We start from the raw sequence: 18,549 nt of genomic DNA on the forward strand, positions 1-18,549 counted from the left end.
CTAATCGAGTGACAGATGTTCTTAATATAAGAAGAGGAGAGAGACTCAGACTGACAGATGGACAGAGGGAAGGTGGCCAAGTGGGGACGGAGACAGAGACTGGAGAAATTCGGCCACAAGCCAAGAACACAAAGGATGGCTGGGAGTACCAGAAGCTGGGAGAGGGAATAGAACAGGTTCTCCCTTGGAGCCTCAGGAGGAATCAACACGGCTGACACCCTGATCTCTGACTCCCAGCCTGCAGACTGGGAGACAATACGCTCCTGTTCTTTTCAGCTCTCCGTCTGTGGAGATTTTTTACTGCAACCAACGGGTTCGGATACAGGGTGGAACAGAGGGTCCTCACAGGGTCCCTGCAGAGCAAGAGGGGCCAGTGGAAGGGCCATCTGGCTCCCTCTCTTTCCTCCAACCCTCAGTCCATCCCTCTATTTCCATCTCTTTGGCCACATCAGGCACGTACCCACCCCCATGCCTGTCACTGGTAGGGGCGGGGAATGGGTGGGCTCCACCTGATCACGTGCCAGCTCCTGGGATTGGAGCTCAGCTGATTTGGGAGAAGGTGCTGTCCGTGGAGACTGGCCGGGCCCAGAGGAAGGTGGGCAGGATCCACACACAGGCAAAAGGGAGAACCCAGACCAGGACCCAAAGGCAGGCCAGGAGGACAGAGTTCAACACCTGGACCTTGGCAGAGAGTGAGCAGGGTGCCCACGCTCAGCAGCCCCTGCAGCTGGCTGTTGTGAGGGTGGGGGTGCTGATCCTTCCTCGTAGTCCTGCAGAGACCGCTCCTCTGTGTGGATAACACCTGAAAGCATGCTGGAAACATTTCCCTGTTTAGCTGTCTTTGAGTCATACTGACTTATTTCCTGAAGAAATTACTTTTCATGCCATAAAATCTACAGTACTCGGTTTATTTTCTCCTCCATGTCCTCTATGGAGAGCTCTTTTTCAGCCCAAGATTTTAAAAAAATGAAGGGGGAAAAAAAGCTGTTATCTGGTCCCATACTTCCCGTGTTTCTCCTCAAAATTACCGACTGGTTCTCCACCTTATTTCACACTCAGATGCGGACTAGAATATTTGCTCATGACTTGTCCTTATTTCTGGGCCCACTGAGCCTGGTCCCAAAGGGGCAGCTCCCTCCAAGGCCCCCTGAGGGGAGACTGTCAGTGGGGTGGGGTGAAGCAAGCAGGTGGGAGCTGCGAGGTGGGCCTTCCACGGTGCTGACCTCACCCCTGCGAGGGTCTCCACTGGGCGCCCCCCCTGCCCTGGATAAATGGGCAGGGAGAGGCCTGCAGAACAAGCCCCAGGTTCCTCGCTGCTGCCGTGCTGAGCTGGGAGGAGGTCCAGTTCCTTCCAAGAAGAGAATGGTTAAACCCTCTGACTTGGGGTTAGGTGGAGGGAGGGGCCTCTCACCTGAGCTGGCAGGTGAGCTCCTTCAGGGATCCAAGTTTATACTCTGCACTGCTGACTATACCCTGGTTGGTGCTGTGCCTAGGCCAGCCTAGACCCTTTGGGGACTCGAAGCAGCCAGGCAGTGGCTGGGCACTGGACCTTGACTGCTGGCTGCTGGCTGAATTCACCAGGTCCAAGGACCAGCATGCCGTCGGCGGGTGGCACACAGAGGTAAGGCGGAGGGGCTGGTGGTTTGGACAAAGGCATTTTAATTCTTAGAGATTCTGAGAAGTAGGAAGAGATGAGCTGTTCTGTGTTTGTCTTTCAAATGAGGTTGTTTTGGGTTCGGGTGCCATTTCCACCAGCCCTCCCCTGAACCCAGCCTTCTCTGGCTTGGTTTCAGACCACGGGCGGTGTTTCTGAGGCATTCTGTGTGTGGGGGGCTGTGCCCCTCTGAGTGGGACAGCTATGTGGGTTAGGTGTGGGATGAGGGTCTGGGCCGGCAGGGGTAGTGGGGACAGTCTGGCCAGCCCCTGCGCCCACTGTCCTGTGGCAGTAGATTGTGTGGAAACAATCTGGCCACTTCCTCACAGTGCTGACCCTCAGTGAGCTGGCCATGCTCCTGGCCTTTCCAGTCTATGCCTACAGGGTATTTTAGGATGCTCAACGGCAAGAGGGGAGAGGACCCCCGTGGCTATAGAGCAAGCCCCCCTGGAGGCCAGTGGTCCCTGCCTCCAGGCAAGCAGGGGTGCCTGCGAGCTGGACTGGCTGTTTTCCTTGAAGGGTGAGCAAGGGTCATCTCTGAGGTGGGAGGGAGGAAGGTGTGGGTTGCCAATGCCTTACATTTCCCTGACCTGGCTCGTTGGTGGTTTTGGGAGGTCCTGCCAACTCTGATGTGTGTGGCTGCCCCTCCCTCCCCTGTGCCTCTGCTTTTCCTGGTGGGAACATGGAGGCCAGGGAAGCCCAGGAACTGTGCCCGGTAGGAGCCTCCTGTGAGGATGTTCACCCCCTCGTGGATGCTGTCACCCCATTTTAAAGATGTGGCCCCAGGGCTCCTGAGGGTCAGGTTGCTGTGCTGCCCCAGGCCCCTGATGGTCAGCTGGTGCCCTGGATGACCCATCCGCAGCACAGCCTGGGTGGGTGGGTGACTTTTGGCGGAGAGCTGCAGGATGGCGGTGCCACCCAAGACCGCTCCAGCGTCTGTGTTCCCTTGTGACCGCAGAGGGTAAGTGCTCAGCTCAAAGCCGGTGGCAGTGAAGCCCACACCCTCTCCAGTGCTGAGTCACCCACCTCCAGCAGGTGCCACCCGCACAGCCACCTGCTGTGTTGTTTACTCTCCTTGAGTTGCACAAACACTTGGGGGCTCATCTCTCACTGGCCAGTGTGGTGGGCCGCAGGATGAACAGATGCAGAGGAGATAAGGGACCCCTGGGATAGAGGGACCCTGGGGGCAGAGGCACCACAGGGCAGAGTCCTGTGGGGAATGAGCCTGCCTACAGCCCCTCCTCTGCTGCCTACATGGCTCAGGGCTGCTGGACGTGGGGCATCCCCATCCAGCCCAAGTGATGCAGTCTGCATCTGTTGAACAGGCACCCAGGTGTCCCCAAGGCTGAACTCTGCATCCTGGCCTCAGTGGCTGGGGCCTCAGGAACATGCACTTCCCATTGGGTGAGGCTAGGGTCCCATTTCAGGGAAGAAACGTTCCCTGGAGTGTGAGCTGTGGAGCCACACTAGGCAACAGATGAGCTGCTGTGTCACCGGTGTTCCCCAGCAAGGTAGGGGTGACCTAGGCTCTAGGCCCGGGGACGGGGGTGCCTGCCCACTCCCCGCTGGGCTGGACTGCAGTGGCCACGTGTCGACCAAACGGCAGGTTCAGGAACACACCTGTTGGGGATGTAGCTGCAGGTAGAGGGAAGCCTGGGCACCACACTGGGGCCGGCCCCAGGGCCGTATCTAGCAGCAGGACCCATGGGAGTCTGGGCCATCCCCACAGTGGGCTACGGAGGGGCAGCAGACAAGGTGGGAACTTGTCGGGGGAGGCGTCAGACTGTGGGCTCAGGATTGTGCCTCTGATGTGAGGGCCTGTAATGGTAGGGGCACCCTTTGGCCAGTTGGCAGGCTCTGGCATGTAGGAGCAGGACAGGCCTGTGTGGGAGACTCGGAGGCTGAGCACTCCCTGTAAGCCTGGAGGTGGGAAGGGTTGGTGGGGGGGTGGGCAGGGACAAGGCTGTGTTTGCCCAGGTTACTGCGAGGGCCTGGGGTGGGCTTCCTTCTGGGGGCAGAGATTGATAGAGGTCCTGGAACTGCCTGGGAGGCTGGAGGCCTGAGTAGGTGATGGTACCCATCTGGGAGGCCTAGGGAGCGTGGTGGGCTCTGACTTTGTTTGGGTCAGCTGAGGGGCAGGAGTGACTGGCGTGCTGAGAAGTGGCACCTCTGTGGGGCAAGGAGGCCCTGGGGAAGGGAAAGGGCCTGGACTAAATGGGACATGCCGCCCACCAGGGCAGGTCCTGATGCACTGCCGCTTGCCTGGGAAACCCAGGGCTGTGTGTGGAGTGGATACAGCAGGGTCTGTGGGTCTGAAGCTAAGGCCACCAGCAGGCCATGCGCCTGGGCCAGCGTGGGCCAGTGGGGGCCTGAGGGCACTGGCCAGCTAGAGAGGTATGGGTCTGCAAAACAGGGGCCAAGGGGCCGAGGGCAGGGGCCCTGGATGGTGGCTGCCCCATATCCCATCTTAGTCTGGGCTCTCTAGAGGGGCAAAACCAGTAACCTGCTGCTGTTGAGTCGACTCTGACCCATGGCGACCCTATAAGACGGCATAGAACTGCCCCATGGGGTTTCCATGGCACTAATTTCGGTGCCATAATGGTTAAGTGTTACGGCTGCTAACCAAAGGGTCGGCAGTTCAAATCCACCAGGCGCTCCTTGGAAGTTCTACGGGGCAGTTCTGCTCTGTCCTATAGGGTTGTCGTGAGTCAGAGTCCACTCTACGGCACTGGGTTTGGGTTGGTTTTGGAATGTTCACACAAGCAGACCGCCACGTCTTTCTCCCACAGAGGGGCTGGCGGGTTGGAACTGCCAACCTTTTGTTTAGCAGCCGAGCACTTAAGCACTATGCCACCAGGGCTCCTTAAAACCACTGAAGCGTGTATAAATGTATATATAGAGAGGCTGACTTCAAGAAAATGGCTCACACAATTGTGGGGGCTGGCAAGTCCCAAATCTGTGGGTCAGGCTACAGGCTGAAGATCTCTGCTGGCTCATGTGGTTGCAGGGGCTAATGAACCCAAAATCTGCAGCTCAGGGGGCAGGCCAAAGATTTCTGCAGGTCCGTGTCCCGAGACCTGGAGGTCAGGTGACCAGAGGAGTGCAGGGTTGAAACAGGGAGCTTTGCCAGAACATCCATTTATATCCTGGAGGCAGGCCACACCCGCAAGGAAACGCTCCTTTCAACTGATTGGCTGCTTATAGAAGATCACAAAATGGAAGATGATCACAGTGTCTGCCAAACCGCTGAGAATCATGGCCTAGCCGAGTTGGCACATAGCATTAACCATCACCCCCCTACCCCCAGTTTGCCGTTCCTTGGCGATCTTGCCGTGAGGTGGCATCTGTCTTCCCTTGTCCAGCCCCACCCTGAGGTTCTATATAGAGACAAGCCCAATAGCTTGTCTACCTAGTGGGCAGACTCCAGTGGCTGGCACTCCTTGCCGTCACCAGTTCTAAGCTCCACAGAGGACCTTTTGCTTAAGCAGAAAGGGCTTCAGGGCCATTAGGAAGCCTCCTTCTAGCTAAAAGCCCTCTGAAGGAATGTCGGTTTATAATTTTCATCTGTATTTAATGATTTTTACCATAGTCATTGACTTTCACTTTTTTTTTAACAGCTGAACTCTTCAAAATTAATTAAAAAACTTACAAAAAGCAAACAGCTTTGTTGAGATAGAATGCGCATACCAAACAACTCACCCATTTAGTGTACAGGTCAGTGGTTTTCATTGTGTTCTTGGAATTGCGCAGCCATCGAATCTTACAGAATGAGTGTTGATGGGCAGCTCCTGTCTGTGAGACAGACACAGCCAGGAAGGGCTCCCCAGACACCTGCAAGTCTGTCTGGGAGGGACCCCCTGCAGCAGGGTTGACTGCTCACAGGCTGATGACCCGGCTTCCCTGCTTCGTCCTTGGCTGTTTCTCACACTGAAGGCCCTGCCCGATCCCTCCCCCTGTCTGAGGTTCTGGGAGGCTCAGAGGAAGTGGCTGCTGGGAGCTTTCACTGAGGACTCTGTCATTCCAGTTGAGCAGCTGCAAACAGCGAGGACTAATTCACGTGGCTTCAGGGCCAAGGGAGCTCACTGCAAAAGTCAGAGTAAGGTTTTCAAGCAGATCATCAGTGTAGCTGCCTTAGCCATCTAGTGTTGCTGTAACAGAAATAGCACAAGTGGGTGGCTTTAACAAGCAGAAATTTATTTTCTCACACTTTAGGAGGCTGGAAGTCCGAATTCAGGGCGCCAGCTCTAGGGGAAGGCTTTCTCTTTCTGTTGGCTCTGAAGGAAGGTCCTTACCTCTTCAATGTGTTTCCTGGTTCCTTGGAGATCTCCATGTGGCTTGGCATCAGTCTTGCCCCATCTCTACTTTCTTGTTTAACCTCTTTTATATCTCAAAAGAAGACCACAGCCTTGAGTATGGATTACACCTCAACATAAGAAAACAAAAAACCTCACAATTGGACCAATAAAGCAATACCATGATAAATGGAGAAAATATTGAAGTTGTTAAGGATTTCATTTTACTTGAACCCACAATCAACACCCATGGCAACAGTCAAAAAATCAAACGATGTATTGCTTTGGGCAGATCTGTTGCAAAAGACACCTTTAAAGTGTTAAAAAGCAAAGGTGATTTTGAGGACTAAGGTGCGCCTGACCCAAGCCATGATATTTTCAATTGCCTCATATGCATGTGAAAGCTGGACAATGAATAAGGAGGACTGAAGAAGAATTGATGCCTTTGAATCATGGTGTTGGCAAAGAATATTGAATACACCATGGGCTGCCAGAAGAACAAACAAATCTGTCTTGGAAGAAGTACAGCCAGAATGCTCCTTAGAAGCAAGGATGGCAAGACTTCATGTCACTTACTTTGGACATGTTATCAAGGGGCCAGTCCCTGGAGAAGGAGAGGGTGAGTGTAAAGAAGAAGACCCTCAAGGGGATGGATTGACACAGTGGCAGCAGCAATGGGCTCAAACATAGAAATGATTGTGAGGATGGCGCAAGACCAGGCAGTGTTTTGTTCTGTTGTACGTAGGGTCTCTATGAGTCAGAACTGACTCAACAGCATCTAACAACAACAACAACAACTTATCTCAAAAGAGATTGACTTAAGACACCCTACTTGAATCCTGTCTCATTAACATAACAAAGACAAACCATTTGCAAATGGGATTATAACCACAGTCATAGAGGTTAGGATTTACAATACTTATTTTGGGGAGATATAATTCAATCTGTAACAGTAGCCATTTTATTAAGCTCCTTTTTTTTTTTTTTTAATCAAGGAGCTCATAAAAGTCCCAAGTGTTTGAAGAAGTGAGCCAGAGGTAGTAAACAAAGAATGCCCAATAGGAATCCTAATTGAGAGACAGGCCTGGTTAATGTTCTACTCTGGGTTTATGGGGTCAGGGATTGATTCAGGTCTAATTCCCCGCTGTAAATAAGCCGTCTCAGGTACACGGGAATGACATACCGCCTTCATAACTCCATAACAGGCTAATGCAGTTAGCCCAGAAAAGCCCGCTGGTTCCAAACTCAAACTTGTACACATCCAACTCTTTTTAAAAATAGCTCAAATAAGTAGATTTTTAGCCACTTATGGCCTCTCTGCTTTACATACCCAGCCAAACATGATGCCTAACTACAGGGTTTGTTTTATTTGCTATCTGTTTAAAAAAAAGGTAAGATAAATCCTGTAGCCGTAAGAATCCCAGGCCATGTCTGCCCTTGGGAGCTCTCTGACTCAGACTCCCCATCTGGCCTCAGAGGAACGTTGTCTAGATACATGTAGCCCCCCCTTCTCTTCCTGGGGTTTTCACGCCCACTTCCCCTTCTGCTGCTTCTGGAAGACCTACTGCTGTGGAGATTGCCCCCTGAATGTGGCTGTCAGTGTATTGTCCCAATTAAAAAAAAACTTTTTTTTTTTTTTAAATTTATAGCTTGTGGTGCAACGCTGCTCTCTTTTGGTCATATCCTTTTCCTTGATCAGCCTCAAACTCTCTTGAATGCACTGTAAGAGGCTAAGGTAAGATGTAGTCTTGATTTGAACTGGAAGTATCTGTGTGCACTCATGTGCCATCTTTATGTATCAGTCCCCAGCTCTGTCTGTGAAAGGCCAGAAGCTCTTACCTACCCAGCAGCCTTGGGCTCCCCTGGTGCTGGTTATGGTCTTTAGAGCCCATTCCTACCAATATGACCAGGGCCTCTTAGAGAAGAGGTAGCTTCAGGCCTAGGGGAGGAATATCCGTCACGCTAGGTAGCTTAGCACTAATTTTTTTTTTTTTTAGGTAGCTAGGAACCCACCAAAGTCCCTAGGGCACTGCCCTCTGCAAGCTGGACTCTAGGTTGACAAGTTGTCCAATGACAGGAAACAGAGTCATGGCCACATTCCGTGAGATCCTGGAAGATCATGGAAGGTGTAAGTTGGCTTTTGCGGGGGCAGAGCTGTCTTTTCCTCTGTTAAGCGATTTCACTGTCAGAGGGACAAGGTATAACGGCCTCAGCCACCTACTTCCCTGTGTCCTATTGTACTTCCATGTTCTAAGGGAGGAGGGCCAGCTCAAGACTTGTCTGATGGGGGAGGCATAGAGCTGGGGCAGTCTGAGTGGGGCTAGGGAATGAATGAGGGAGGCAGGTGAAACCGGAAGCCAGAGAGAGCTTGGCTGGTGGTGAAGGGCCAAGAGCAAGGGGCAGGTGGTCACTGGGAAGAATTGGCTCCAGTTGGGGCTGGGCTGTTGGATGACCAGGCTTCCCATGTGCTGGGGTCAGCCAGTGGCTGGGTGGGGTGAGGCTCTGGCCAGTCTTGCAAAGCCAGGTCTACCCCTATAGGAGGTAAGGCTGTGGATCCCCCTCCCTATCCCCACTCCTTCCTCCTCTCCCACCCACCACTCCTGGGTCCTCGCTTGTCTTGGGCCAGGGTGCCCCAAGGGCCGGTTCTCAGCCAGGAGGCTTTGAGGAGTACTGTCCAGGCCAGGCCAGGCTCGAGCTGCACCTTCACCCCCAAGTGAGGAGAGACTGTTGGAGCAGGTGAAAGGTCTGTCACAGGCTGCACTGGACAGGCTGTGCCAACCTTCCCATACCACAAGGAAGTGGAGGCCACTGCTCACCAGACATAGGACATGGGTATCTCTCGTGGCTGGGCCGGTAGCTCCCACCCCGGGGCTTCTCCTCAGCGGCAACCGTCAGGGCTCTGTGGGGCTTGGCCTTGAGATCTGGTGCTTGTGCCTGATGAAGCCAAGGCCACTGGGAATGGACAGAACTTAAAGTAGAGACCTTCAGCAAAGACTCAGCAATGTGTCATGAGTGAGAAAGACACACCACCAAATCCACGAGACTGAAATTGGAAGCTGCCTAGGATACCTTCCTCCCATGCCACTTCCAGTCACCTTGGAGGTCCTGGCCACCAGGGAGCTGTGGAAAGTGGACGTGGCCAGAAAGAGGAAAGGCTGCACATTCGCTGCTGACGTAACTCTGACTAGTAAAAATAACTCTGGATCAGATACAGCAATTTGGTAAAATCCCTGAATGGACTTCGTTGTTGTTATGAGCTGTTGAGTCAGCTCCAACTCGTAGTGACCTGAATGAATAATTTGTTTTATAAGGATCAGCACAAAGCTGACTCCTATGAGATGGAGGTTAATGTTGAGAACTGCTGTACTTCTCCGTCATCTGTAACGTCAATTACTTCTCCTCCCTCACATCTCAGTCATCTGAGTGCTGCTGTAACAAAAATACCACAAGTGGACGCCTTTAACAAACAGAAATTTATTCTCTCAAAGTTTAGGAGGCTAGAAGTCGAAATTCAGGGTGCCAGCTCCAGGGGAAGGCCTTCTGTCTCTGTCGGCTCTGGAGGAAGGTCCTTGTCATCAATCTTCTCCTGGTCCAGGAGCTTCTCAGTGCAGGGACCCCAGGTCAAGAGGATGCACTATGCTCCCAGTGCTTCTTTCTTGGTGGTGGGAGGTCCCTCTGTCTCTCAGCTCGCTTCCCTTTTATATCTCAAAAGAGATTGACTCAAGACGCAACCTAATCTTGTAGATTGAGTCCTGCCTCATTAAAGTAACTGCCGCTAATCCTGTCTCATTATCGTCATGTTGTCTTTGTTGTTAGGGGCCCTTGAGTCAGTTCCGACTCACAGAGACCCTGTGCACAACAAAACAAAACACTGCCCGGTCCTGCGCCACCCTCAAAATCGTTGCTGTGCTTGAGCCCACTGTTGCAGCCACTGTGTCAATCCATCTGGTTGAGGGTCTTCCTCTTTTTTGCTGACCCTCTGCTCTACCAAGCATGATGTCCTTCTCCAGGGACTGATGCCTCCTGATAACATGTCCAAAGTATGTGAGATGTAGTCTTGCCATCCTTGCTTCTAAGGAACATTCTGGTTTTACTTCTTCATTCTTTTGGCAATACACGTTATATTCAATATTCTTCGCCAACATCATAATTCAAAGGCGTCAATTCTTCTTTGGTCTTCCTTATTCATTGTCCAGCTTTCCCTTGCACATGAGGTGATTGAAAACACCATGGCTTGGGTCAGGTGCACCTTAGTCCTCAAGGTGACATCTTTGCTTTTCAACACTTTTAAGAGATCTTTTGCAGATTTGCCCAATGCAACGGGTCTTTTGATTTCTTGGCCACTCCTATGTCATAAAGGTAGGATTTATAATGCATAGGAAAATCACATCAGATGACAAAATGGTGGACAATCACTCAATGCTGGGAACTATGGCCTGGCCAAGTTTACACATATTTTTTGGGGGAAACAATTCAATCTATAACACCTCAGTATTCTCCTTCCTGTCTTTGGGTTCTGTAGTTTGAGCAATGTCTCACAGAAACCATGAACCCTATCAAGGAAATGGCTCAGGCAGTAGTGGAGGCTGGCAAGTCCCAGATCCATGGGTCAGGCATAGGCTCCTCCTGACTCATGTGGCCACAGGGGCTGACAAACCCAAATCAGCAGGTCAAATGGCAAGCTGCTGGCTCAAGTCCCAAGAACCAGAGGTTGGATAGTGACAAGCCAGATGCAGGACCCCAATGCAGAGAAAGAGAGAGCCCCCAAGAGCACCTGCACGTATACACTGGATGCAAGCCACATCCCAGGGAATGGGGTGATTGAGTAAGGGTGAGACTTGAGTCACCTCCTCCTGCAAGGCTGTGACTCAAGATACAGCCCACACTAATCCTACCTCATGAACGTATAGAGGTTAGAATGTACAACAGATAAGATGGAGGATAATTAGGATAATTACATCAGATCATAAAATGGAAGTCAGCCACACAATACTGGGAATCATGGCCTAGTCAAGCCAACGCACAACACCAATCATCACAGGTTCCATACATATTTGTATAGTCCCACTCAATCACTGTGTGTGAGTCACAAAGACTATGGCTAGAAGGGCCACATTAAGTGATTCATTGCACTGCATGACTCTGTACAACAGGACAAAACACTGCCCGGTCCTGTGCCACTCTCATGATCATTGTTACGATTGAGCACACTGTTGCAGTCACTGTGTCAATCCATCTCTTTGAGGGTCTTCCTCTTTTTCACTGACCCTCTACCAAGCATGATGTCCTTTTCCAGGAACTGGTCCCTCCTGGTAACATGTCCTAAGTACAAGAGACAAAGTCTCACCATCATTGCTTCTAAGGAACATCCTGGCTGTACTTCTTCCAAGACAGATTCATTTGTTCTTTCGGCAGTCCATGCCATGTTCAGTATTCTTTGCCAACATTTTACCCTGGATCTTTTACATAGGGCTTTTCAGAGTGCTTAGGAGTTCCCCGAGTGGAAGACCCTGTAGCTGTCCAAAGCCAAGGCACATATGCCCCCATGCTGTCGCCCTCACTCTTGCTGGTGTGTGGACTGGTACAGCCTTTGCAAAGCACTTTGGAATCTTGAGTAAAAGGCACAGAGCCTTTGGCACAGTGAGGACATATCTAGATTTATCCTGGCCATATTGCCATCATAAACTCTTTCCTGCAATTCCTCTAGATTCTAGGCTTTTTGAGTCCAAGTACAGTGCCTGGTCTACTTGGCCCTGCATCTCAACTTCCTGCATTGAGGGGTCTAACCCCATCCCTCAGCCACATGGTCCATTTCCACCCTTTAGGGGCCACCTGGGGTACCAACTCCCTCTCCCAGTCACTGGAGCCACAGGGTGCCTGCCAGGCAGGGGCCAGAGGCCCTGCTGTGGACACTTATACCACAGCAGATGGGGTCCAGACCCCTCTTTTCTTTCTCCTTCAAACACAGGGGGTCTGAAGCCTACCTGGCCCATCTCAGATCTTTCCCAAGGAGCAGCCTCAGGAGGCAGCTCACTTTCCAGGGTGTTTACCAGCTGCCCAGCTAATCTCCTCAGGTTTCACTTTGGAGAAGATACTTTGGTCTAAAGGCTGTGAAACTCAGAACTGCCTTTGAAAGGACAATTGCGCAACATTCCTAGATGTGTCTGGGGACAGGTGAGCTCACCAACTGAAGGTCACCAAGAAGGGGAGGTTTCACTGTGACAAGCAGTGTGCGCATGATGAAGGTGGGGGTGAGAAAGGGGTGGCTGTGCTCAGATGACCTCTGACCCACCTGGGGAAGGCAAAAGGCCCTTGCAGCCACCTCCGCACTTGTTCCTGTGTCCAGGTGGCAAAGGGGCCAGGTGAGATGCATTGGTGACTGTGCCATGCCCTCCTGGGCATTGGATGTGGTCTGCTCAATGGAATATCTGGGGCCAAAAATACTTCGCATGCAAGAGTGACCTTAGTGTGCGGGGCTGGGATCCGTAATGAGACTACAAGATAGTGGGCATTTATCGAAGATGGAGGGACAATAACTAAATGCCACTATGCCCTGTGGCCTGAGCCCCTAGGGCAGTGTTTATCCCTATACCCCTGAGTGTCGGCTCAGGCTCCACATCCCAGAACGGTCTGGTTCACAAATCCCACATGCAGAACCCAGTAGCTGTGGGTGGAGCTCACGAGCTCCCCCGGGGGCTACCAGCTGTGAGGAGCCCCCAGACGCGCAGCCCGGGAGCCACCCCAGTAGGCATATCCAGGTGGGATGTGGGCAGATGGTTGCATGCGGAGTTCTGATTTCAGGGTTGCTGGTGAGATAAGGACAGCGGAGATGGGCACTGGGAGCTTGGGAAGCAATGGTTGTACAGGGACCCTGCCTGGGATGAAACCTGGGCACTCGGCACTCCTGAGGACAAGGTCCCATGCCGTAAGGACTGGAGGGGCTGCCCTGCTCACTGGGGTGGCAGGCTCACCTCCAGCTCCCTTGGGCTGCTTGCTGGCCTGGGACTGGGCAGAGCACTGGGACTGGCTGTAGGGCAAATGCATTGGGACCAGCGATGGCGGCACTTGCTGCCACAAGTGGTGCAGGTGTGTCCTCTGGGCCTCGCTGCCGCATGGCCCACATGTGAGTGTGGCACCTGTAAGACCTTCAGAGACACATCTGCCTCCAGCCCAGCCCCCTCTTCCCTTGGGCTTATGTGAACATAACAAAGGGCAGAACGCCCTCTGCCTTGCCCCCACAGAGACTCTGAAAACAGAGTTGGTGCTTTCTCACCCCTGTGCAGCTAGGGGTGGCCATGAAGCTGAGTCTGGCCAACGAGATATAAGTGGAGGCTTGCTAGGGGCTTCTGGAAGGGCTTGACTCCTTGTTGTGGCTGGCCCCGACTCTGCCTCTTCTTGCAGACCCAAATGGTGGTGTGATGTCTGGAGCACGGCAGCTATCTTGTGACTATGAAGGAGCAAGCAAGCATGGTGCTCAAGACACCAACACCCTCAACATAATGGGCTGAATCCTCGAGAACTGGGTCCTTGAGCCAGTACCTGCAGCCTCCTCTCTCCAGAATCCTAGATTTGTGAGGAAAACCCACGCTGGGTTTTCTGATTCTTTCAGCTGGGTGGCCAAGGTCCTCAGAGATAAGCCATTTTTATGCTGATGATGTGGCAAATGGGTGTCCCAGTACCAGCATCTCCCCTGAGCTCCAAACCCCTTTTTCAGTGGCTGCTTGATGTCCCCATGAGACGTCTCAGCATGTTTCACACTCAGCCTGTCCTCGCCCGGTAGCCTGTTCCATCTCAACAATTGGCTTCTCCAGTTGGAAACCCTTCCCTCCACCTCACGCCTGCTCATACCTGAGGCCTGTGAGGGGGTGGGGGTGTGTGTGTACTTGCTTTTGTTTATTCATTCATTCAGCAGCTATCAAGTGAGCAGCCAGCACGTGTAGCTGTTCTCCCCAGGGGATGTCAGCATGCCCCTGGAGCTTGCCTGCTAGCGGGCAGACCTATCAGGTGGCCGTGAGGCTGAGGGAAACACAAGGCAGGGAGGGTCAGCATTTCATGTTTAGGAGGTCAGGGAGGGCCCCTAGGGAAGGTGAGAACCAAGCAGAGGTCAGACCAAGAGGGTGAGCTGTGTGAAGAACTGGTGGTCCTGGCCAAAGGCATAGCACTTGAAAAGGCCCTGAGGTCAGAACAGTGAGGAAGAGGAGGTGGCTGGAGCTGAGGGAGGGGGACAGAGGTGAGCAGGGAGCTGCTGTGAATTCTTTAGGCGTCTGGGCCAGGGACCTTTGCCTGTGCACACCTGCTGAGTTCCTGGCACCCAGGCCTGGCCGTCCAGGCCCTCTGTCCCTGCTGCCATCTGCTGGCCCCTCCTCTTCAGCCCCGATGTGCCGAGCTCTGGGTATCACTTGGTCGTCAGTCTCCTGGGGGTCCTGTGTGGGCCGAGCATCTTTAATCCACTCTCCCCTCCACTCCTGTCAGCCCATGGAGCTCCCGCTCCCACGCCTAGTGTGGGGGCTCGGCCAGCTGCTCGGCTTCTGGCTCCTGAGCTATGAGCAGTGGGTCGGGTGGCTGAGGGGGGTCAGGTTCTGATTCATGCCCGTCCTGGTCCCTTTTCTGGCCCTGCCTGGGTGCACAGTGGGTGTTGGGGCCTGTGGAGGTGGGGGCTGGCATGAAGCTGCCCCTCCTGTGCCCCTGACTTGGGACTGTCCCTGCCCACAGGTACTTCCAGGGCACTCTCATCCTGCTGGTCCTGACTCTGTTCCTACTGGTCGGCTTTCTGCACCTGGACTTGGGTTTGTTCACACCGTAAGTCCTGCACTGGCCCCCAGGCTCTGGGAGGCCACCACCCTGGTGTCCCCTGCCCTGACAGCCCTGGGAGCAGACCCTGGGAGCAGGGCCAGGACTTCTGGCCCACCTGCCTCAGTGGCCCCTACCTGTTCTGGTGGGGTGACCCTGGGAGCTTACACCTCCCTGCTGTGCCTCAGTTTCCCCTCTATCAGAGGAGGTGTGAGCCCTTCCCTGCTGGGACCCATTATCCTCCTGGGGGACTGCCCTCCTGCCCTCCTGGCCCCCTTCCCACATTTTATGGGTGCCAGAGGTGCTGCATGGGCCCTTGGGTGAGGTTGCCAAAGAAGGACCCTAAGGTCTCTGATTATTCAATGGGTGGTCACAGAGCCTCTACTGGGGGCAGGGCCAGCCTCCTGTGGTCTCCTCTGGGAGGTGGGGTCTGGTCCATGGGATTGTCGGAGGGCATCAGATGCTGGGAGCAGGGCCAGCCTCTGGGTGCTCTACCAGGCTCCAAGAACAGAGGGGCCCATGCTGTCTCAGCCCAGGGGTGAGGTCTGGAGGACCAAGGTCAGTGCCTGTCCTGGAGCTCCATGCATCCCCACAGCCAACCACGCTGCCAGGTCCGACCTGCTGGGGTCTCTTGGCCCAGCCCCCAGCCAGGTCCCCTTCCAGTGGGATTTCCACGGAAGGAAGGGGGCGCCAACACCCTTTGGGCCAGGCTGGGTGGGGGGAGGCCCCAAGGGCAGCCAGTCACCCTCTGTGGCACTGCACAGGGGCAGGAGGATGGGCTCAGGGGCTGGACATGGGGACCCAGAGTGGCCTCAGCCCAGAGCCCCTGGACCACAAGGGGTGGGTTGGGGGAGCCTGCAGCTCCAGGCCAGATGTGCACATTCGTGTGATGCTGTGATGGCCTACAGGAGTAGGCACCAGTGTCCACTCCATCCTGCACGAAGGGTCAGCCAAGAAAGGCCTCTGGGGGCAACTGAGAGCCAGGCTGGTGTCCTAGGAGCCAAGGAGGACATTGTGGGGGGGTTGAGCTACCATGCTGGTCTCCATTTCTTTGGGGGTGAGAGCTCCTCAAGCAGTGACTCCCCCACTCCCAACACCCCCAGGCAGAGGACAGAGGAAGGAATCCCATCCTGTGCCCAGTGGGTCCCTTGGGGCTGCAGGGTTGGGTGTTGCTGGGTTGGGGCACAGGGTTGGGGACACAAGGCTAGGGGTCTTGGGTTGGGGGCTGCTGAGTTGGGGCACAGGTCTGGGGGTCTCCGGTGGGGGCACGCACTGCCTCGATAAAGGGTGCTGTCCTTCCCTAGCCTGGCCCGGGGGACTGCAAAGTCGCCTGTCACCAACATCATGTTCCTCAAAACGCACAAGACAGCCAGCAGCACCGTGTTCAACGTGCTCTTGCGCTTCGCGGAAAAGCACAACCTGTCGGCGGCGCTGCCCGAAGGTGCGCGCTTCCACCTGGGCTACCCCTGGCTCTTCCTGGCGCGCTACGTGGAGGGCAGCGAGCAGGGGGGTCCCGGCCAGCAGAGACGCTTCAACATCATGTGCAACCACCTGAGGTTCAACCCGCCAGAGGTGCGGCTGCAGGGGAGGGGCCTCTTGGCTGGGGGGGCGGAGCCTCCTAGGGGCCAGGGCAGGGGTCGGCGCTGGGCTCAGGTGTGCCCTCTGCCCCTGGCAGGTGTGAATACCGGGAGCACCGCCCAGGAGAGTCACGCACCCTCTCCTCTGTCCCCAAACAGGTGCAGAAGGTCATGCCTGAGGACACCTTCTACTTCTCCATCCTCCGGAACCCGGTCTCCCAGCTGGAGTCGTCTTTCATCTACTACAAAAGCTACGTGCCCGCCTTCCAGGCCGCGAGGAACCTGAGCGCCTTCCTGGCCTCCCCGTGGACCTACTACAATAGGAGCGCAAGCCTGAACAACGCCTACGCCAGGAACAACATGTGGTTCGACTTCGGCTTCGACAACAACGCCTGGCCGGAGGACGGCTACGTGCGCGCGCGCATCGCGGAGGTGGAGCGGCACTTCCAGCTGGTCCTCATTGCAGAGTACTTCGACGAGTCCATGGTGCTGCTGAGCCACGTCCTGCACTGGACGCTGGACGACGTGGCCTACTTCAAGCTCAACTCTCGCAGCCAGAGCAGCGTCACCAGTCTGACTCCCCAGGACCAGGAGCGCGCCAAGCGGTGGTGCGCGCTCGACTGGCACCTCTACCAGTACTTCAACCGCACCTTCTGGGCCAGGATTCACACAGAGCTGGGCCCACGGCGGCTGCGCAACCAGGTGGCGCTGCTGCAGGAGCGGCGGCACCGGCTCACCGACCTGTGCGTGCAGGACGGGGCACCCAAGAAGCAGTCTCAGATCAAGGACCTCCAGCTGAAGCCCTACCAGTCCGGGGAGGCTGACATCCTGGGCTACAACCTGCGGCTGGGCCTGGACAATGAGACGCTGCAGCTGTGCCAGAGAATGGTCATGCCCGAGCTCCAATACATGGCTCGCCTGTACGCCCTGCAGTTCCCGGGAAAGCCCCCCAAGACCATCACATTTCTGAAGGGGTAGGGCTGGCTCGGGGCAGAGCCCCTGGGACAACGCCCCTATCTCCGTGCCCCTCTACCCCCTACCGCCCACCCGCCAGTCCGGGGCACCGCCTGGTGCTCAGAGCAGGGCTCTGGGCAATTGGAAGACCCAGACCTGGCCGAACTGCTGCCCTTTAGGGTGAAGGCACCTATGAGAGACACTCCCCAGGGTCCTCCCCCTGTGGGCGACCTCTTGGGGAAGACCCTCCATCTAGGACGGCATGCATGCTGGCCTGGGAATGTGCTGCCTTGTGTAGTATCTGTTACAGGTCTCACAAGAAAACAAAAATGAGTTACATGTTCACACACTGTCCATTGAAAGAACTTGGACCCAGGAAACCTGGAGAGGTGTGGGCGCCTGGGGCTCAGGTCCTGGGAGGATGTGACCCCTGGCAGCTGGGACCTTGCTGTTGGTGCAGAGGTTCACAGGCAGAGTAGGACCATCCAGTAAGCAAGGTGTGCACCAGCTTGCATTAAACAAGCTACAAACGGGCTTGGTTGTATTTACTCGCTAATCTGGGGTGAGCAATTTCATACGGGTTTCACCACATTTTTGATTGTGTGCTGCAGATTGGTGGGAAAGCACAACTGGGCCCATGCATACCTTGCTTATTGGGCAATCTGGCCCTGCCATACCCAGCACCAGGCTCGGGAAAAAGCAGGGTGCCTGGAGCAACTGAGGAACGGAGCTGCCCCCACACGCTGTCCTGGAGGCTCAGCCTGGGGGGAAGCTCCCTACTTCCATCTGGCTGTATGGCCCCTCAGCCCTGAGGTCCCCGCAGGGGGGCTGGTGAACTGCTGAGGTTGCTCTGTGTCTAGGAGTGTCCCCACAGGAGGGTGACAGAGGGAAACCCTCTGGGCTTTTTAGGGAAATTAGCATTGCAAAGAGGGGGGGACCCCAGATGGTCAGAACAGGTGGCTACCTGGGATGCTGATTTAACGGAGGGGACTTTAGAAAGAGCGCTTCAAGGAGCTTAGCAGAGATATTACTGAGTCAATTTGAGAATAAAAGTATTTGGAGATTGAAGAAATGGCTTCCAAAAAATGGAATAGAGACAGTAAAGAGTAGATGGACACTGACTGCTGACAGCTGAGCTCAGCCAGGGGACCACCCCAAGGAGCAACTGTCTTCTGCCCAGGGACAGCACACAGGGGAATCCCAAGAGGAAGTAGATTAGGGAAGCACAGCCGGGGTAACCAACTAAGGGGGATGGATAAGAAACTAGTCAAACAAAGAGAAC

The 18,549-nt window shown here is 54.6% G+C and overlaps 1 protein-coding gene across 1 annotated transcript; it reads left to right on the forward strand.

The window, feature by feature from the left end:
* Positions 1-1,530: 1,530 nt before the first annotated feature.
* Positions 1,531-17,291, forward strand: GAL3ST2 (galactose-3-O-sulfotransferase 2). Its single transcript, XM_049888875.1, has 4 exons — positions 1,531-1,621; positions 14,659-14,745; positions 16,041-16,308; positions 16,473-17,291. Exons 1-4 carry the CDS (start codon positions 1,596-1,598, stop codon positions 17,289-17,291), a joined length of 1,200 nt encoding a protein of 399 aa, XP_049744832.1. The 5' UTR covers positions 1,531-1,595.
* Positions 17,292-18,549: the final 1,258 nt, after the last annotated feature.

The sequence above is a fragment of the Elephas maximus genome, chromosome 6, assembly GCF_024166365.1.
Source record: "Elephas maximus indicus isolate mEleMax1 chromosome 6, mEleMax1 primary haplotype, whole genome shotgun sequence".
Lineage (NCBI taxonomy): Eukaryota > Metazoa > Chordata > Mammalia > Proboscidea > Elephantidae > Elephas > Elephas maximus.

Excerpts from the sequence above, each read along its gene's own strand:
- GAL3ST2 (XM_049888875.1), top strand. The coding sequence starts at position 1,596 with ATGCCGTCGGCGGGTGGCACACAGAG. Across the intron at positions 1,622-14,658 it reads TCGGCGGGTGGCACACAGAG|GTACTTCCAGGGCACTCTCA; the intron begins GTAAGGCGGAGG and ends CCCTGCCCACAG. Across the intron at positions 16,309-16,472 it reads TGAGGTTCAACCCGCCAGAG|GTGCAGAAGGTCATGCCTGA; the intron begins GTGCGGCTGCAG and ends GTCCCCAAACAG.